This window comes from Scardinius erythrophthalmus (assembly GCF_964197995.2).
Source record: "Scardinius erythrophthalmus genome assembly, chromosome: 2".
Lineage (NCBI taxonomy): Eukaryota > Metazoa > Chordata > Actinopteri > Cypriniformes > Leuciscidae > Scardinius > Scardinius erythrophthalmus.
This window is the reverse complement of record NC_138222.1, coordinates 21285774-21308063: the sequence shown is the minus strand read 5'-3', so window position 1 is coordinate 21308063 and position 22290 is coordinate 21285774. Positions and strand designations below refer to the sequence as shown.

The 22290-nt window shown below is 39.5% G+C and overlaps 1 protein-coding gene across 2 annotated transcripts in view; it reads right to left on the bottom strand.

The window, feature by feature from the left end:
* The window catches only part of trmt44 (tRNA methyltransferase 44 homolog), a 181183-nt gene that overhangs the window by 33682 nt on the left and 125211 nt on the right, over nt 1–22290 (bottom strand). For both annotated transcript variants that reach the window (XM_081359233.1, XM_081359234.1), the window contains 2 exons: nt 17318–17501; nt 16821–17181 (listed from right to left, as the gene is read on the bottom strand). In XM_081359233.1, the coding sequence (XP_081215359.1) occupies nt 16821–17181; nt 17318–17501 (545 nt within the window). The remainder of the gene's footprint in view (nt 1–16820; nt 17182–17317; nt 17502–22290) is intronic.

Genomic DNA, 22290 nt, shown 5'->3' with positions numbered 1-22290 from the left:
GTATTTGGAGATTTAGTAAAGAATGTGTGTGCTTTTCTCATCTCTATTCACAATTTCATTCGTAAAGCAATTTGGATCAACTAGTGTGTGGGCAGAGGCCTGAAACTTTCAACCAGGAGAGCAGTGCAGCTTTGTTCTCTTTAAAAACAGACTATGCATTGTTTGATATTCAGTTTGCTATATATAGTTTGCTATATTTGTTTCCAGAATTACAGAGTTTGAATGTAAAAATAAACCTAAATATAAAACTAATAAGATTTACTTTAAAATTACAAAAAAAGAATGTTAAATTGTTAGTATGGAAATAGACCTTTATAATATTGAGCAACATATTTAATTTTTGTAATTGTACATAAATTTGTAATTTAAGAAAACATTTACTGTAATTTGTCATTAACGATATAATACTTGAAATAATGGTCTTGTTAATTTACAGATTTTGCTTGTAATTTTACAGTTTTTAATATAATTTAAAATAACAGAAAATGACTGTAAAAATAGATATTTTCCATAAAATTTGGATTTGTTTTAACAGTGTACGTATATGTGTTTGCTTATATGTATATATATGTTTACATGATAACCTGTTGACTTCTTTTCACTCAAGTGTATCATGTACTAGTCGATTACGGAAACAGTTTTTTTTTCTTTAAAATGTTATATTTTGTTACATTTCCATGTAACTACACATATAAACTTGAATGTTTGTTACTGTTTGTCTTATTTCTGAAAAATTATATTAAAAAATAAAATAAAAAAATAAATCGTAAAAGGAGCTGATATGTTATGTGAATTACTTTCTATGCCTACCCGGTGTAAGACTGAAAAAACTGGAAGAACTGGAAGAGAGGGCAACTCTGAGAAAACAAAGGAAATTAACATTTGAACTCTCTCTTGTGAAGTTAGCATCACCATTTGAGATGCAGGTCTAACCTCAGAATCATCCTAATTTACATCTCTTTCCCTCTTCCCCCATTCCCTCTCTCTCTCTCATGCTGAGATCACCAAAATTCACCCAAAAATCTATATGGTTTAATGTGAATAATTATCATACAGTATTATAAATGTTTGGTATCATTTGAAATGTCTCAGTACGACTGGTACAAAGGTCTCATTCCCAAAGAAGTAAACCAAAAGGTAATAAAGTTTTAAGAGTTTAGAGATAACTTACACACAGAGGGTGTGTCTTCCAGGCAAATGATATGCTGCCCAAAAGGTATAAACTCTTGAATGCAAATTCTCATTGTTAGCAAATGTTTCCATGTGAAAGAAGTTTCTGTCTATATAAAGAAATGCAACGAGAGGCTCAAAATTTGTAGCTCAAATTAGCCCGTGATGCGGAGTGTGGGCAAGTCACTCAGCATCATGTATTTCTTGAGTCAGGTATATCTTTTACTCTTTATCTCTGAGCATTTGATGTTATTGCATTGATTATCTTTGAACCGATTATGAAATTGGCATGATACATTTACCTGACATAATATTATATTAAGTGTTACATTTGATTTTATTCTGCCTTGGTCTGAAATTGTTTTCCCAAGTAGATTAAACGGATTTGTATGTTACCGCAAAATCTGTGTCAGATTACTGACGACTAATATTTGGCACTAATTTAATTGTCTGTGGTCTTGTAAAGACAAGAAGTGAATTTCCATTTAGGACAGCAAAATGCTGCTTGACCAACCTAAATTTGGGTGTGTCTTACCTCTGTTTTAATTTAATGTTACTTTAGATAAGTGTACGTGGGAAACCATGGCATGTATGGCCAATCCAAAGCTATTATAAGAGAAGTAATGTTGGTCGACTTACTTCAGTAGTAATGGCCATACCTCTGCCTGAAGTAAACGTTACTTTAAATTCAAGTGTATACAAAAACCACAGGGGCTATACAAAAGTATCTTTGATTTTGTAAGCGTGAATACGACCATCTCAGGTTTATAGCAAATTACCTCTGTTTAGTGACCAAAGCTGGCGAGTTTGTGATCGTGAGACCTACGTTAAACAGAAGGTGTGAGGACCTCAAAGCGACATAGCTTCCTAATATGAACAGGTAAAATATAAGTAAAGAGTTGAAAAGAATAATCAAATGTGCTGCTAAACTATTATATAAATGACCATTAACCAATTTGCATTCTAACCTGAATTTGAGGTTGTGATAAAATGGAGTCAGATAAGTTTAATTGGAACTAAATTACTTTGCCACACGGAAAATACAGTAACGCGCAGATACCTTCACCCGTTCTATCGGATACCGCCATTGGACCGATTTAGACAGCCTTACAAAGCCGGCGCCAGACACAAATTCACGGACGGGCATTACATTTTTTTAGGGGGGCACAAATGAGATCAACCTCATTGCATAATAACATTAATCAATTATCGATTATGAACATTTATGATACAATGATAATGATCGATAGTGCATAATAATATATAATGTACTGATGCTAGAGGTCCTTGTACACTGAGACAGAAATTCTTGTCCGAAATTTTCACATGTTAAAAAATAAATACGACCTCACGTTGTGTCAATCACACACTGCCTGCGAAACTTTCGTCCGTCCCAAAAAATCGGATCAGGTTAGATTTTCTGCGTTTTTCTCATCCGTAGCAATTATTTTGAGAGGTGCTTTGACAATTCACAGCCACCGAATGACGAATACAAAAAAACTCATACGAATGATTCAGACTCAATATGCAAGAACCTTAACAAGGTTGCACTGTTGAGACTCGCACAGCCTCTTGTAGCAAATTAGCTCAGGGGATATATATATATATATATATATATATATATTTCTGTTCATTGGATGAACTGATTAAATAATTGTACTATAATTACAGTCAATTCTAAAACTAGTTCAAATATTTATAATTATTTATACTCTGTTATAATTATAACATTATAAAATATATATAAAATATATATATATATATTTTATAATGTTATAATTATAACAGATATATATATATATATATATATATACATACACACACACACACATACACATACATATATATATGTATGTATGTGTGTGTGTGTGTATATATACACATACACACACACATATACACACATATACACACATATATATATATATATATATATATATATATATATATATATATATATATATATACACACACACACACACACACACAGTGCTATGCATAAGTTTAGACACCCATGCTAAAGTTGACTAAAAAGAGGAATAAAAAATCATCTTTTGGAACTTAATGCCTTAAAGGAGAACTCCGGTCAATTTTAACATTGAGCTCATTTTATTGTACATTTGGAGTGCTGTCAATACAGAGAACAACGACAAAAATCGGTGTTGCCTACACCGAGTTATTCTATTTTTAAAATTTGCACCCTGTTGACTTCAATGGGGCAAGTACTAAACCTGCTTTTAGGCTCTTAACATCCTTGATGTGTCATTACAAGTGCACAGAAAATGTGAGTGATTCCTTCTGAGTGAACACGAGTGGATCTGACTGCAGTAGATGTATTTTTTTTTTATTTTTTTTAGGATACTATGCATCCTGATAAAGTTCCCTTGGCCTTTAGAATTAAAATAGCCCCACATCATCACATAGCCTTCACCATACCTAGAGATTGGCATGGAGTACTTTCCATAAGATCATCTCTCAATGCAAATCAAACTAGCTATTAGGCTAACTGAAATAAAACCATGCCAATCTCTAGGTATGGTGAAGGCTATGTGATGATGTGGGGCTATTTTAATTCCAAAGGCCAAGGGAACTTTATCAGGATGCATAGTATCCTTAATTTTTTTTTTTTAAATACTTAAAAATCAAAATCTGCCTGCCTCTATGGGAATTTAACATAGGGGTGTCCAAACTTATGCACCCTGTATTTTAAGGAAGAACATTTATTTATTTACGATACATTATTCATTCACAAAGAAAATTGGTGTCCTTAAAGGTTGGATTTTTCCTAATTTTTTAAATTAAGGCATTAAGTTCAGTTTCCAAAAGATGATTTTTTATTCCTCTTTTTAGTCAACTTTGGTATGGGTGTCTAAACTTATGCATAGCACTGTACATACATACATACATACATACATACATACACACACATAGATATGTGTATATGTGTTGAAATAAAGAAAATAAGTCATTATTACGAGAAAGTTTCTCATTGTTATGAGATATTAAGTCATAATTACAAGAAAGTTTCTAATTATTATGAGAAAATTTCTCATTAATTTGAGATACTAAGTCATAATTATGATAAACTTTCTCATTATTATGACTTAAAGAATCTTTTTTTTAGATTCGGAAACGGCTTCCATACCTCTGTAACCCTATAATTTTCATTAATCTTTTGTCAAATCTGGCGTAGTCAATGCAGAAATGGTATAGTCTTAGAATTGCTTAACACAGTCTAAATCACAGGCTTAGTACAGTCTAAGACAGTCTTAGAATTAATTTACCAGGTTACCTATATGATCGTTTAACACCAACAATTAAGAAAATATTTGAGGATGGCGCATTTACTGGTAACGGATCGCCCAGTACGATGTGCGATTTTATTTTTTATTTTTTTACAAAGGCTACATGTTCATTTTAAATTTTAGTTGTTGTTATTCTTTGTTTTACATTTGTTGAACTGTACCATAAATGCCTTGTATTTGTCTTGTACTTTTTGCACTGTAGGCCTTGTCTGTAATGGAACTAAATAAATAAAAAACTATATATAAAAAAAGGTAGGCTGTGCGTAGCGGTGACAGGTCAAAGTCCTAAAGTCTTCAGACAGGTACAATGGCCATTTTTAACGTAATTTTTGCAAAGAAATGTAACGTTTCAAAACTGCAGGATGTTTCACTTACAGCAGCCTTAGCATATTAACATCATGAGCCAAGTAATATTGTTTAAGACCAACTACCAGTGTGCACATTAAAGTTGTCATGTATCTCAAAAAAGAGGAATTTAATTATTTGTATATATTCAGAGTTCAGATAGCTTTACTGCTTGAAAGTCTTTGTAAAGTTTAATAAACTGTTGTCTTTCCCTGAATGAGTGAGCATCAGTAGCCATGAGTCGCATTGGAGTGACAACATAATTTTAAAGAAAACATGAACATAAGTATATTTTTCGTGCAAAATAAATTTTAATGTGTTTAAAGGTTTTATTCATGCTTGTTATTTTTTTATTCATGCTTATAATATTTTGATCCGTGACCACGTTGTTTGCTATTCTGATCATTTTGCATGATTTTTTTTAGTTTGTGCAATATATTTTTGCATGTATTTTTACATTTTTGAATCACGCTTATTATTTTTTTATCCGTGGCCACAATACATTTGGCGGGATATTGATCCCATAGAGCAGAAGTGATAATGGTCTATGAAGAGAACTGGTTTGGGGGCCGATGACAACAGGGGAGAGGGAGAAGGTTTTATGATGTCTAGAGCATTTTGATTAAGTCCATTCGTTACACTCTCGAGGAGAAAGCTAAACAAATGAGCACAGTCAGTCTATGAGCCCAGCACACACAAAGAAACTCAAAATTCAAAATGTGGAGTTCTCTTACGAGAGGTCTCTCTTACTGCGTAATAGCTTACGCTAGGGGAAAAACTCTTTTCCGCGAGATATTGAAGCCAAAAATTATCCTTAATTTTGTAATAATGTAAAACGCGTTGCGGCAGCATGCAGACATAGGCGAGACGGCTCGCGCGCCCATTGGCTGCCCTGCGGCAACTGCAGCAGCCTATCGAGAGAGGCCCCTCGTGACGTCAAATCCAATGAGGACTACGTCCAACTACGTCACGTCCCGGCCGAAACGGGCGTGGCTTGGGCCTGTAAATATAGCTTGACAGGCTGGAGAATCTGATTTTTCATCTCTTCAGCGAAGCTCACGCATCGCTGGATCCCGAGAGGAAGAAGCCGCGCCGTCTGAGAAAGGCTTCTGCGGGACGAGCCTTTGTATCTGAAGCCGCTGGCCGACAACTCGCCGCCTTCAGTCGCCGTTCCTGCTACGCTATCCGGCGTCTATAGCCTTTTCTCTGCTAAGTGTGTTTTTCGCCGCTGCGACTCACACTCTCTGCCTAAAAGAGCTGAGCGTCTTTGTAAAGATGTCTTGCACCTTCTGTGGCTCGTGTCGAGCTCCACTCAGCGACGGGGACCGCCATGTCATCTGTGTTTCCAGCCTGGGTGAGGATCACGCAGCTCTCGCGCTCACTGACAGCGGCTGCCCTCACTGCGAGCTTATGCCCATGGTGACTCTGAGGACTCGCCTGGCATCTTTCGCCGAGACTGCACCTCCGCCCGCTGAGGTGCCGCGCCGTAAAAAGCGCCGTGCTCAGCGGGTCCCGGAACCTCCTCTATCCCGCGAAAGCTCGCCGGTTCGCCCGCCAGCTTCGCCCGAGTCTCTCGCTGACGGACAGCAGCCGCTGTCTGCCGCTGCTTCCGTCATAGATGACGATGATGAAGCCGCGTCTGTGGAGGATGCCAGCTGCTCTATCCTTGTGTCGGGCAGTGAGAACTGGTCGAGCTCTGTGGCTGCTCAAAACAGCCGTCTGCTTGAAGCTCTCAGCCGCAGCCGCTTCTCAGCGTCGACAGGCCCGGGACCAGAGACCGTGTAGTACGAGTTATGAGTGTAGTAAAAATGCCCACAGCCCAGTGCTCATTCCTACACACAAGCACAGCCCGCCACATTCCAGGGCTCGCACACATAAAATCGACTCATGTCGATTGTGCATTAAAATGTAGCGAATGTGCCCACGACCCAGTACCCACAAACACTATACACTGCATGTCTCATGGTTTCTGTAAAAACGAAACCAACACACATACAGTCAGCTCAAGCCGACGGTGTTTTCAGTGTAGTAAATGTGCCCACTGTCCCGCGCCCACATTCACTCACAGACATTGCAAGCCCCACAGGGCTCTCCCCGCTCTCTCTCTCTCAGCAAGCCGCTATAGGAGAGTCGAGCGCGGGCAGGCTGCCCGCTGTGATCAGCGCGCCCCCCGCCTCGAACGCTGCAAGCACGCACACATAAATTTGACTTATGTCGATTGTGCATTAAATGTAGTGAATGTGCCCATGACCCAGTGCCCACAAACACTACACACTGCATGTCTCACGGTTTCTGTAAAAACGAAACGAACGTAGGAGAATCGAGCGCTGGCAGGCTGCCCTCTGTGATCAGCGCGCCCCCCGCCTCGAACGCTGGAAGCAGCGTTTATGTTAAAGCATACCGAAGCTCTCCGGTCACCACCATGTCGCGGCCAGAGCCCAGATCTCATTCAATCCCTAGCTATTCATGCAAGTGCATGGGCAAAGCTTCCCGGGGTATCAGAATGGGCGCTGAACATTATAAAGAGAGGCTATTCGCTACAGTTCGCTCGACGTCCCCGCCGTTGCGCGGCGCGAATCGAAACTACGGTAGAAAAGGAAGTAGCACATCTACTTCAAGCCGAAATAGCGAAACTGTTGAGCAAAGGGGCCATAGAGCCTTGATCTCAAGCTCAGAGCGAAGGGGGTCTATACAGCAGATATTTTCTGGTACCGAAAGAGACGGGGGTCTCAGACTCATTCTAGATCTAAGACAGCTGAACAAAGTGCTTTCGAAACGCCGGTTCAGAATGCTCACTACCAGGAAAACCCTCACGCAAATTCGCCAAGGGGACTGGTTTATGTCAATAGATCTGAAGGACGTGCATTTCCAAATACAAATAGCGTCACGTCACAGGCGATTTTTGAGATTCGCCTTCGAGGGCCAGGCATACCAATACACAGTCCTGCAGTTCGGCCTGTCCCTAGCACCCTTTACATTTACAATGTGCATGGATGTGGATTTGCAATCTGCATACAGTGGTGGTCAAAATTGATGGCACCCCTGACAAAAATGATAAAAAATGGCAGTAAAAAATAAATCTGCATTGTTTATCCTTTTGATCTTTCATTCAAAAAATTCACAAAAATCTAACCTTTCATTGAAGTAAAAGAATTGAAAGTGGGGGGGGAAATCACATTATAAAATAAATGTTTTTCTCCAAAACATGCTGGCCATAATTGTTGGCACCCTGTTATTAAATACTTTTTGCAATCTCCTTTTGCCAAGATAACAGATCTGAGTTTTCTTCTATAATGCCTGATGAGTTTGGAGAACACCTGACGAGAGATCGGAGACCATTCCTCCATACAGAATCTCTTCAGATCCTTCAGATTCACAAGTTCATGTTGGTGCTTCTTCTCTTCAGTTCACTCCACTCATCAGGTCAGGGGACTGGGACAGTCATGGCAGAAGCTTCATTTTGTGCTCAGTTACCCATTTTTGTGTTGATTTTGATGTTTGTTTTGGACCGTTGTCCTGATGGAAGATCCAACCACGGCCCATTATAAGATTTCTAGCAGAGGCCGTCAGGTTTTGATTTTTTATCTGTTGGTATTTGCTAGAATCCATAATACCATGTATCTGAACAAGAAGTCCAGGACGTCCAGCAAAAAAATAGGCCCACAACATTAAAGATCCAGCAGTATTTTTAACCGTAGGCATGGGGCACATTTTATCCCTGTGTGAACCAAACACATCTGGTGGGTTTGCTGCCAAAAAGCCCTTTTTTTTGTTTAATCTGACCACATAATCCGGTCCCTTTTGAAGATCCAGTCGTGTCTGACAACTGAATATGCTGGAGTTTATTTTTGGAGGAGCGAGGAGGATTTTTCTTGATTTTTCTTGATGTGGGGATGTAGGGGTTATTTGATAATTTTTTTTAGGCTTTCTGACCCCAAGACTCAAGTAATCTCTGCAATTCTCCATCTTTGATCCTTGAAGAGTCTTTGGCCACTCAAACCATCCTCCTCACCGTGCATTAAGATAATATAGACACACGTCCTCTTCCTGGCAGATTCATAACATCTTTAGTTGATTATAACTTCTTAATTATTGCCCTGATGGTCAAAATGGGGATTTTCAATTCTTTAGCTACTTTCTTACAGTCACTTTCTATTTTATGATGCTCAACAATCTTTTGCTGCACATCAGAACTATATTCTTTAGTTTTACTCATTGTGATGGATGATTAAGGGAATTTGGCCTTTGTGTTTCCTCATATATAAACTCCTGTGAAACAAGAAGTCATAGCTGGACAATTTCATGTTCCTAGTCACCCTGGTGTGCTAAATAAAGGTAAATATTAATGGGAATATACTTCAGAGATATTTTTCTCATAAAAAAATCTAGGGGTGCCAACAATTGTGGCCGACGTGTTTTGGAGAAAAACATTTATTTTATAATGTGATTCACCCCCCAATTTCAATTCTTTTACTTCAATGAAAGGTTAGATTTTTGCCAATTTTCTGAATAAAAGATCAAAAGGATAAACAATGCAGATTTATTTTTTACAGCCATTTTTGATCATATTTATCAGGGGTGCCATCAATTTTGACCACCACTGTACAATGTGCATTTACAGTACTCGTTCCCTCTTCTAGAGAGAACCGAGGTTACGTTAGTAACCGAGTACGTTTTTATATTTTTAACATATGATACAGTTAAGCAACATCACAAGTGCTGAACACCATCATGATTAAAAATTTGACAGATTTCATATGACAGTTATTAATATTAAACAAGTAATTAATATTAAGTCACTTAAATTTTAGATGAAATATTGACTGTTTTTGTTCTATTTTAACAGCAAAAATTGTTCCAATCCAAACAAAGATCCCAGCAGAACTGTAGTGCGTCTCACAGCAACACACAATTGTGTTTTTATTACTGAATGATTCAGCGTTTTGAACGAATCGGTTGAGTCAAAGATTCAGTGACCCATTCTTAAACAACTGCCATCAAATTCATTTTTGATGAATCAGCCGTTTGAACAAATCGTTTGAATGAATGACTCAATGACTCGCTTAATAACACTGCTTATCACCTGCATTTCCGCACTCACTATCGACAAACCAATGAAAACGGTTTACAATTATAATTTTTTTTTTATTCAGGAGTTATGTATATACAAAACGATAACTTTTGATAACAGTAGCCTATTGAAAAAAAAATATAGTGCAAACAAGCAAGGACTGGTGGTTGGGACATGACATGGAGTTGGTGAAGGGGGACAGGCTGGTCCAGGGCAGGCACAAGTGACTAACAGGACTGGCCAGGCCCCCCAATGCCCCCCTGTAGCACCGGGACTGCTTCTATGTTAAAGTCCGCATGAAGAGTAAGTTGCAATAGTCTTTTCTTCCCTATTGTGATGTATATCTGAGTGAAACGGCTTCTCGAACAAGAAAAAACGTAGGGTGGGACTAGATTTTGGTCCATGAGGAATTGATTAGATCGTTGTATCTTTGTGGTTTGACTGGATTGCTGCTTATGCAATCTCATGTGAGTCACAGGTTGTCCTACCCTCGTGCCTGTAAAATCGTCATCAGAGAAGAGATGTCGTTGCAAGACATTGTTGTTATTTTGATTAAAGATTATAAGGGCACATTCATTTTTTTTAATTATAATTTTTTAATGATGTGCACGGATAGATTATTTATAATAAAATACTGCAAAATTCCATAAAAAAAAATAAGAATTGTCAATTTTGATTTCATGGTGACTGTGATCAACATGGTGTAAGGTTTGAGGGCGAACCAAACACAAATGAATCTTCCAGGTGATTTGTTCAAACATAATTCCACACAGAACTCAACATTCCAGACCCCAAATCACCAATCCAGAGCCATAAAATCCAGGCTCCAGCCAGTCTACTCTAAAAACTTTATGGCCAACTAAAGCAACTAAAGGAAGAACGTTGTCAATGTTAGATGGTTTGGAAAAGACTGATTGGTTCAGAGATGGCACCGTTTAGAGCTCGATCAAGATAACAGCAGAAGTTGCTGGATCCCACGACAGATATACAAAACAGACCTCATTCTTCTTAAGGAACTCTCAATGACCCCAAGGTTGAAATCTCTTAAAAACAAAGAGACTGGGACTTTACCTATGAAAATACATAAAATCATCCCAAAACAATTCTTGATGGACTTATAATCAAACATCGTTCAACTACATAATTCTATATTGTGTCTACAACTTATATGTGTGTCTAATATGCTTAGATCCCATATAAGTCAGTAATTGTTATAACTAGGGTTGGGAATCGTAAGAAATTTTCCGGTTCCGGTTCCGGTTCCCATTCAATAAAAAAATATTAAAACAACTAATAAAAAATAGTAGTAAGGGAAAAATCCACAATCCTTTTTGTGTTTATTTCTTATACTTGTCAAATGAGTTTAACAGACTGGTAATGTCAACATATTCAACATATTGTTAAGCAATTTTTGCAAAAAAATATTAGTTTTTCTGAAGGAAAATAAAAATTTCTGCATTCTCTAGAATAATTTGGGACCTCTCCTATAGCTTATTGTATAATCTCCAGCAGTGGAGAATACCCTCTCAGAAGAGGTAGAATATGCTTGAACACCCATGTAAGATGTGTGTAGAACAGATTATTTTTAAAATCGTTTTGAATGATTGATTCATAAAGACTTTAATTGTTTCGTTACTGGATAAATCAGCGCTCTAGCAGTTAATAAACAGAACTGCATGCGTCTTGCGGAAGAAGCCGGATTGCATTGTTGCCGGAGCTACTTCTCTCTATTTATGTCTATATGACGAGTCACGCAGGCACTGGGCTACTCCGCAGCGGCTGCGATCCGCCAGTCTAAAGTATAGTCCGAGACAAACGTTTATTGCAGGCTTAACGTAGTAATTAAGGATAAGTTCATGATGCACTCGCTCATTGTATATATTTTGTAAATTCTGAACACAAAAAAGTTACGGACGTCTTTATGAATGTTTTGAAGCATCAGATGTAATCGATACACTCGTTATTTGAAGGCAGCGACTTTCAAAAGGTGATTTACTCTATTTTGGTTGCTACCGTAGACATCAGTGTTTATACTCGAATTATAAACTTTTATCTCAGTACTTCTGTGATCATTTGAATATTTGTAACAGAAAAATCGATACTGTGATTGTAAAGCTGTTTCATATTGACAATTGCTCTCTCTGGGTCAGCGACAGCGCAAACAGATTTGAATGTTCAGGGGTGAGGTTTTTGTAATTTAGGAATAAGATCGCGTGGGTGTTTGAATCAAGATATTTTAAAGATTAATCGTGTAGCTCTACTGTCTTTAATACACACACACACACACACACACTCTCTCTCTCTCTCTCTCTCTCTCTCTCTGCGTTGATATCTGACGCAAAACGTATTTGAGTAAGTTAGCGCGAGGGCTTTTCAGTGCATTCATTACTATTTTAATATGAGGTGAGACGTCGCTATTAAAGGATAAGCTCCCAGCACTTCGCCCACACAGCGCACCAGAACCGTTTTCGGAACCGAAACTTAGGAATTTCGCACGGTTCCGGTATTTTTTCAAAAACACTATGGATAAGAACCGGTTTTCGGTTCCCAACCCTAGTTATAACTTTTAGATGTTTGAATGAAAGTGTGTCTTGTTTCCTATCAGTATGATCGTATGTTCTTGATTCAAAAGATGGCTTGATTGAAATCTGTGTAAAATGTTTCGTATTCTTATAATAGTAATGATGTCTAAACTGTGGCTTCTGTACTCTCTGCTAGAGCTTGGAGAGTAATGGGATCACAGATAACGCATGATTTACGATGAGAAGTGAAGAAAATGCCACCTCTCAAATAAAGACAGTGTCTAATTGGTCAGAATTCATCCAGGAGGCTGGACAAACATTTGAGTTTAAAATCTTAGGACCCGAACAAAGCTTTGGGCAGAAGAAGAAGAGAAGAGTAGATTCAAAAACGATCATGGAGAAGCCATGACGGACTAACCAGATAGACTAGTAACTATGTAGACGAGCAGACGAAAGAACCCAAATCAAGATCCGGGGCCGTTCTTCGTACGTTGCTAAAAACATCCGAGATCAAATTACACATCCAAGATGTTATCATCGTGCTAATCATGATCTGGCTAATTAGGTTCTTCGAACACACCTGCCGGATATGATTAGTATAGCTGGATTGAGTTATCTGAGATAATTGCGCGTTCATGCGCTGGTTTAAAAGGGGATATGCATCGATAGTAGAAACATTGATCAGCAACGCTGCTATTGGCTGCTCAGCGTGGCCAAAGAGCGGGCTCAGTTTTTCTCCTCAGCAGAGCAAGAACTAATAGTCGAAGTTTATTTGGAATTTTAATGTTTATTCAAAATGCCAGGGAACACCTCAAAGTCTACAAAAGCCAGGAGAGAGGGCTACTTTAATAATTGCATAATTACTTTGTTAATTGTAATGTCAGAGTCACCACACTAGAACATTGGAAACAAATAAAAGTGAAGTACAAAAATATTCTACATAATGGTAATTTTTACTATTAAATAAATGGTTGTCTGTTTATAAAAGCAACCAAGAAAAAGGCTGAGAAAAAAAAAGAAAAGATCTTAGTAGCCTACACTGTAAAATAATTTTTGCTGCATTAAATTAAGGCCGTATAGTCATTTCAACTGTTACATCTTGAGTAATGATGAATTGCTTTGACTTGTGAAAGTGAAAACTGACAAACTTATGTTAATGTAAAAATACTTTGCCATGAGTTATTGATCACATTTTTCCCAAGTGTAGTTCATTGTAATGACATTGTGTTTTCCTCTTTTGTGTACTTTTACATAATACACCAACACTTGTATCTGTTCCCAAGAAAGTGGTGGCTGAAATATGTGCAGTAAGTGGACATTTTTTTCCAAAGGAAAGAAAGTATAAGACTTTGTAATGTCCATTTGTTTCCATTGCACTGGACAGTGAATAAACCCTCTCAGATAACTGTCATATGGAGGAACTAGCCTACCTGCAAGTGCATAAATAACTTTACTTAATTTATACTTGTATGCTTTATGGCTGCAATATAAGTTGCAGGATTCCACATCTACAGAAAGGCCTACAGAAGAGTCTGCACAGACAGAGGAGACATAGGCCTACAGGTGTGCAGTGTATAGCCAACTTTTCCTTTTTATTTGTTGCATGAGGCATGTGTCTAATATCTCTAGTTGCAGGCACTTGGCCACTGGCTTTTCCTTACAAAGAACAATTGAAATAAAACAAGGAACTAAGCATATTTGTCTTTTATTAAACATTTAATGAAAAGCGTTTTTTTTTTTTTTTTTTTTTTTGCAATGTTGTGTAATATGGCACATGCAACAATGTCACAGGCCCTGTCAGGTGTGCAACCCCTCATACTTTTCAGACATTGAAATCTTCCCTTTAGTTAGCCAAAGTACATTTGATTGTGTGCCCTTGTCCTGGCTAGAGCTGCATTGTAACTGGTTTGGGTCAGGGAATGGGGTCATAAAACACCTGTCTGCAGGCAGGAACATGTCAAAGTCACCTATGAAAAAATGCAGTTCTGTTAGGATCAGCATAAGTGTATGTAATACAGTGAGCTTGATATTTAATTGTGGAACTTTCCTTACCACTTTCAAATAATGTGCATGAATGTGAATCTGAAAATTCTTAAGTCACGCACAGATCCTGGCCATTTTGCTTTCACATTTGTGATATGGAAAATTTTAGTCAACTGCCTTTTTTTTTATTTAATATATTATTACTAATCTGGAATATTAAGAATCACAATAGTAACTGGGCTGCACATTTACATTGTGAACCCCCTTTCTGTTCACATAATCCCCTTCATTGAGGCCTTGATGGTAGTCTATGGTCTAGCCTATAGTCTATGGTACCAATCACGTTAGTGAAGCCTGAGTGACATATACTGTAATCGTCATGGTCATGATTGCATGATCTTCATAAAAAAATTATGATAGCCTAAAAAAAAAAAAAAAACTGCTTTAAAAAAAACTGCTTTACAACATTGGGTCTTAAGTGGCTTGGAAATGCCACAAAAAAACCTAAAAATGTTTTTTAAACCTATAAGCGCCAGGTAAACTCCGAATGACATGACAGACAGTACTTTCCATCAAGTTCTCCGCATCTCCAATAGTGTAAAGGAAAGAGCCACTCGCAAATAATCTTAGGGCAATGCAAACAGTTTGTGCTGTAGTTAAAGCCCGACTCCGACAAGTCGAAAATAAATTCGCATTTCCAACAAATTAATAATGTAAATGACAATCTCACGAGTCACAAGAAAAAATATATATCTCAGAAAGTGCACTATCGCGCTGCGCTGGACTTCCCGTATCAGCTCCGCTTATGAAGCCGCAGGCTAATCCTGTTAACATGAAATAAGCCTGCTCCCGAGCAGGTTTAATCTTGCGCACCTGTTGCTATGACAGCAAGTCCAGGATGAGCGTCGAAGAACCAAACAATCCAAGATCATGCCAAATCTCCAACAATCAAATCCAGCTAACTGAGTTAGCGACATACGAAGAACGGGCCCCAGAAGAACATGGGTAAAAACATCATTATAGCCATCTAACTACTCTCGTCTCAATTTTCTTTCTTTTCTTAGTTTTCTTTTCTTTTACGTTGTGAGTCTTGGTTCTAAGTTAAGTTTTGTGGCAAAGTTTTGGTCCACGATTCGACTGCAAAGCCTGCTTTCCAGCAACAAAGACTTTCCATCCATCCGCCAGCACACCACGTGATTGGCCGCCCCAGACATCTCAGGCACGAGGAGATGCCAGCCAACGAACTTGGGAAACCCCTTTCGCGCCGATGAAGGGAATCCCCAAAAGCAAAGACAAGCAAGTAGCCTCCAGACTCTTAAACTGAACTGGTGCATTGATATAGATTTAATAACCCGCCTAAGAAACGATAGAAGGGTTAAATTAAAGATTGATGGTTCGTTCAGGTCATGTCTTATAAGTGCATATAGAAACTTGGGATTTCATCCTCTTACTCTTAAAACTCATTCTTTCCTCACTCTCTTTCTTTCTGCAACTCGTATGAATGTGTGTGTGTGTGTTTGTGTTAGATATTAGTTTTATGTGTTAGAATAATCAATAAAGTCTTGTTTGTATTTTAAAGAGAAGTGTTACTTGTGTTATGTGCTTACGAATTTAATGTCTTAAACTGCTGATCTAAGTTACCTTGCTAATAAATAGTGTTTCAACTATAGTCTGGATATTTATATCCGCTGCAGAGCTGATAGTTACGGCCGGTTCTAATGAACCCTGGACGAGTCATTTGCTCGGTCGTAATAAGTGATTCTTTCAAATTCCCTATAAATTAATTAATAATTCCTTCTGAGCTAAATTGACCTGTCAGAATCACAAATTACCTTACAATGGTGACCTCTATTCTTTTTTATATTACATATATTAAAGTCACAATGAAATGGAAGTGGCGGCAGATATTTTCTTCCATATTGTGATATACACCTGAGTGTAATGGATTATTTAAAAAATAAAAAATTGAGGGCAAGGACTTGCATCAGTGACTGATTAGATTTTAAGATGTGGCTGCTGCACTCAAAAGGGGTGGCAGATGAACGTGAGCTTGCATGAGCAGGGTTTAAGTGGACTAAATAACTGGAGAAGTCCTGCATACATTAACAGAGAGAATTCTGTTGGTTTCACCAGAAGATACAGTTATGATATTTTGGTTAGAAACCAAAATTTAGGTTTTTTTATGAAACCTATGTACAGGCATTTAGAAAACAGATATGGTGAAATTTTATTTTCAAGCCAACTTTAACTAACACAGTTAAGAAAAAACACAGTTAAGAAAAATATGGCATGACACATATGGCAAATTACACATACACCAGAAAGTACATGATTTTTTTTGTATGTATTCCTGAAGTTTCTCTCCAGGCTTTAAAGTCACCCATGTCTCATGACATCCCAGTGAAACATTAGAAATATTCTTACCTCCTGTATTCCAGGCATCAACGCAATCGCTGCTCTCTATGTCTCTCGCAGTCAGACTCAGCAATGCCTTTGCCACCCTAAGAACCACTGCATCCACAAAATCCCTTGGCAGAGCTGAACAGTTCCTAACAGCCTCTGTCTTTTCTCTTGGTTGAAAGCCATTCACCCAGTCATTTGCAGGGGTTGAGATATTCTGTCCATTATCATTGTGAGGTCCATGATTGCCACATTGATTGACATTCATACTGACCCCTGAGCTTGTAAATAAGGCCTCACGCCCCCTGATATAATCACTTCGCCGCTCCTCAACCATAGGCTCTTCGGCCTCGCTGTAACTTCTAAATTTGCCTATTATGCATACCTGAAAAAGAGAATGACAGCAGAATGAGGCCCTCTTTTTTTGCCTTTGTTATGGCGATGTGAGAAGCTGCTTATGCGAGTGAATCTCAAATAATCCATTCTAGAGCCCCAGCTCTACAGACATTGGACCAACCTACCCGTTTGGTGGAGGGTATCCTCAGACAGTCCTCTTCTGTGTAGAAGCCGCACACTGTGCTGACATCTGTGATGAAGTCAATGTACTCCTTATACTGAGACTTCTTACATTGTCTGCGCTGGTACTTCCCACAGAAGTCAAATAAGCAGCAGGGAAGCACAAAGTAGCGGCATGAGTAAGATGATCTAGGCAAGATAAACACATAGGATAGGACATAGCAACAATCAATGCAAAAAAAATACAGATCTACAAAAATATGTTCTGTTTATATTTGACCTAGTTTCAAAGACTGCATAGTTCTCAGGTGAAGTCAGTCCTGTACATGAACTAATCACAGTCAGCAAACATGTTTGATGAAAAGTTTGTCTCAGTTATATTATAGGTCACTACAATACATAATACATGTATATCATTGCTTTACATGTTATTCTACATTCTGAGTTGTGTTTCTGATATTTTTTTACCTTGAAGTACCAATAATGCATGTGTACATTACACAAATATATTGTCATCTGGGACAAATTCAGTTTACCAAGACAGTATATGACTACTGATTAAGCTAACCACCTCCACCTTGTGTCTGAGACAGGACCCAAAAAGACCCCAGCTATTTCTTAACTAATTTGGAGTCAATGCTGGCATGGACTATAGTTAGAATATGACTGGTTCTGAATAGAGTGAACAACTCAATGTGGTAAATCATAAAAAAAAAAAAGATTTAGTGTGAAGAAAAAAAATATTTTGTTTGGGCTTGCAGTGTGAATAACACTTCATCTATGAGCGATTAATGCACACTGAAACCATTAGAGAGACTATAACAGCAAAACATTTGCTGTTTATCATTTTATAAAAATGTACACTATATCGTTCTATAGTTTGGGGTTGGTAATTTTTTTATGCATATGCATATGCATTTTGTCATTTATTTGATCAAAAATAAAAGCAGTAATATTATGAAACATTATTACAATTTAAAATAGCTGTTTTCTAATTTAATAGATTTTAAAATGTAATTTATTCCTGTAATGGAAACAGCATTTATTTGAAATAGAAATCTTTTGTAACAATACAAACGTTTTTACTGTAACTTTTAATTAATCTGATGCATCCTTGCTGAATAAAATCATTTATTTAAAAAAAGAAACTTCTGCTTTTCAGGAATCTGTATTTTAGAGAGAATTTTGTACAATTAAAATAAGCTTTACAGCACTTTATTGGAAAGGGTTTAGACAAGTTTAGAGGGTTTTTCATTCTTGTTGAATAAACTGTAAACAATTACTGCACATGCACCTGTGGAACGGTCCGTATGAATTTATTTCTTCAGCTGAACACAAAAGGAAGATATTTTGAAGAATGTACCCAATTGACTTCTATAGTAGGTTCACGAGTTCACACTTACAAATAAGTCAGATAGAATAAATGCGTATTTGGCGTGCTGTCCGAGGAGAGGGCTCCGGGCTCGGTATTCGGCCCGAACCCAGAGTACTCCCCCCGTATTCCTGGCTGTGAAAGAACAAGCCAAGAGTGAGGAGTCGGGGTGGTGGAGGGATGCTGAAAACTGTCAAGGAAGTTAGATGAGTTGACAGAGTGAATATATATGCTTCCTCTCATGCTGATAGGGTAGACATGGTAATTGTTTGATGAGTTGATTGATTACTTGATTATTTGAACGTGCTCCTCCCGAACTTTGTTAATAAAACATCATTTCACGAGTTCACACTTACAAATAAGTCAGATAGAATAAATGCGTATTTGGCGTGCTGTCCGAGGAGAGGGCTCCGGGCTCGGTATTCGGCCCGAACCCAGAGTACTCCCCCCAAAAGCTGCAAATAAATGCCGGACAGCCACCAGAATGATGTTGATGACCCCCCAAAAACTTGCAGAGTGCAAAGCTTAAGGTATCAGAAGTGGGAAAGGGTTAGTCGCTGGAAGGCTTCTTGTAACATCGGATGGGAGTTGGTTGTCATGACGTTGGATGGTTGTGCCTCTCCAGTAGTAGGCTAGGGATGGTACGTAATGTACTTTGCGGAAGAGAATGGTATAACCGCTGCAGTGTGATGAAGCAAGTGTGATGAGAATTAGTTCCTGCAGGAGCGGAGGAGGTGACACTGCTGCGGCAGTGGATCAAACTTGATTTCGACTTGCTTTCCAATTATCTGATGCAGAAGGATGGAGAATTGAGTACTTGTGGGAACGGAAGAGGAAACACTGCTGCGGCAGTGAAAGCGAGTTGGATGGAGAAACGGAGCTCCTGTGGGAGCGGAGGAGATGACACTGCTGCGGCAATGTACCAAACTTGCTTTTCAACTTGCTTTTAAATATCGAAAACAATTTGGACATAGAACTGAGCTCCTGCGGGAGTGGAGTAGATGACACTGCTGTGGCAGTGGAGCAAGTTTGGACGGAGTAACGGAACTCCTGCAGGTGCGGAGTGGATGACACTGCTGCGGCAGTGGACCAAACTTGCTTTCAATTTGCTTTTAAATATCCAAACTATTTTGGACGGAGTAAAGGAGGTCCTGCGGGAGCGGAGTAGATGAAGACTTCTGCGGCAGTGGACAAGTATGGATGGAGTAACGGAGCTCCTGAGGGAGTGGAGTAGCTGACACTGCTGCAGCAGTTGACCAAACTTGCTTTCAATTTGCTTTTAAATATCCAAACTATTTTGGACGGAGTAACGGAGGTCCTGCGGGAGCGGGGTAGATGATACTGCTGCGGCAGTGGACAAGTTTGGATGGAGTAACGGAGCTCCTGCGGGAGCGAAGTGGATGACACTGCTGCGGCAGTGGACAAGTTTGGACAGAGTAACGGAGCTCCTGCGGGAACGGAGGCGATGACACTGCTGCGGCAGTGGACAAGTTTGGACGGAGCAACAGAGCTCCTGCGGGAGCAGAGTAGAAGACACTGCTGCGGCAGTGGACCAAACTTGCTTTCAACTTGCTTTTAAATATCCAAAACAATTTGGGAAATAGAATTGAGCTCCTGCGGGAGTGGTGTAGATGACACTGCTGGGGCCGTAGAGCAAGTTTGGATGGAGTAACGGAGCTCCTGCGGGAGCGGAGTAGCGGAGCGGAGTAGATGACACTGCTGTGGTAGTGGACCAAAGCTTGCTTTTAAATATCCAAAACAATTTTGGATATAGAACTGAGCCCCTGCGGGAGCGGAGTAGATGACACTGCTGCGGCAGTGGAGCAAGTTTGGATGGAGTAACGGAGCTCCTGCGGGAGCGGAGTAGCTGACACTGCTGCGGCAGTGGACCAAAGCTTGCTTTTAAATATCCAAAACAATTTTGGATATAGAACTGAGCTCCTGCGGGAGCGGAGTAGATGACACTGCTGCGGCAGTGGAGCAAGTTTGGACGGAGTAACGAAGTTCCAGAGGGAGCGGAGTAGCTGACACTGCTGCGGCAGTGGACCAAACTTGCTTTCTTAAATATCCAAACTATTTGGACGGAGTAACGGAGCTGCCTGTGGGAGCGGAGTAGAAGACACTGCTGCGGAAGTGGAATAAGTTTGGACGGAGTGACGGAACTTCTGCGGGAGTGGAGTAGGTTAGCTGTAGTAGACTTGGTTGACTTGCTTTTAACTGTCTGATGAGCCAGTTGGGTGGAGAATGGGCTCCTGTTGGAAGAAGAGATGATGCTGCTGTTGTGGTGTTGGAAACAACTTGCTTTCAAACTGTGATCCGAAAGGTGGGTGGGACAGAGATCTGAGCTCCTGCTGGAGCGGAAAATAGCACTGATGTGGCAGTAAAGCGATTTAGGATGGGGAACGTGGCTCCTGCAGGAGTGGTGGTCTGTAGGGTTGGGTGTATGAGAAGTTGTCAAAAGAATTTATGAGGGTTCGTTGGGCTTCTTTGATATGGAAGCGATTTGAGCAGATGTAACTCGAAAGCCTCCGCTGACCAGCGGCCAAGTGCTTGGATCTGCTGCTGAGAGAGGCCTTTTTTGGGCAGCTGTTGCTGCGCCTATGCAAAATGAATGGCTGGAAAAGTGGTCTGCTGGGATGCCTGAATGGAGCAAAATTTGATCTGTCTTACTTTGCTTTATGAAGTAGGAGATGGTTTCATTGTCTAGCACTGATAGATCTGTGATTGTGGGGTGGACTTTTGGGTTAAAGCTGGAAGTGATGGTGAGTTCTGAGCATCTGAGGAAACTGAAAAAAGCCACTATGAACATTGCGTCCAGTGTGCGGGCAGTGTTGGTGGAGTGGTAGCCTTGCCGGAGGGTGGAGATGCATATAGTAAGTATGTCTAACGTTATTGGTTGTCTGGCATCTGGGCGAGTAGGTTGGATTATGAGGTTAATTGCTCATGGAAGAGATGGGTTTTCATTTGTCTTTGAATGTTGCCAGGGATTCTGCATTCCGGATGAGGGTGGGGAGAGCATTCCACCAGCATGGAACTGTGAATGATAATGTACTGGAAAGTGATTTTGTGTCTCTCTGTGATGGAGCCACGAGACGTCCCTCGTTGATCGACCGTAGGCTTCTGGTAGGGATGTAGGCTTGTAGGAGTGAGTAAAAGTAGGAGGGAGCTGAGCCTGTGATAGATCTGTGAGCAAGCGTCAATGCCTTGAACTTGATGCGAGAGGTAGCCAGTGCAGAGAGATGAACAGAGGAGTGACGTGGGCCCTTTGGGCTCGTTGAAGACAAGACGAGCTGCAGCGTTCTGAATCCTTTGTAGATGTTTAGTTGCACATGATGGAGGTCCAGCTAGAAGAGCATTGCAGTTCTTGATGCTGTTGAGATAGGATATGAATGAAGTGATGGCGAGCAGAGAAATTGGGAAAAGGTAGGTTGTATGGGAAGTGGAAAGACTTATAAAGCTTCCATGCGGTTAAGTAGGATTGTAGGGTGCTGGGTGAAACGGCTTGAAGAATTGAATTAAGAGAGGTGTCAAGAAGTGGTTTCAATGGGTGGTTAATGTGGATATCAGCTCTGAAGTGAGGTACTGAGGTTGGGAATGGGTCCGTGT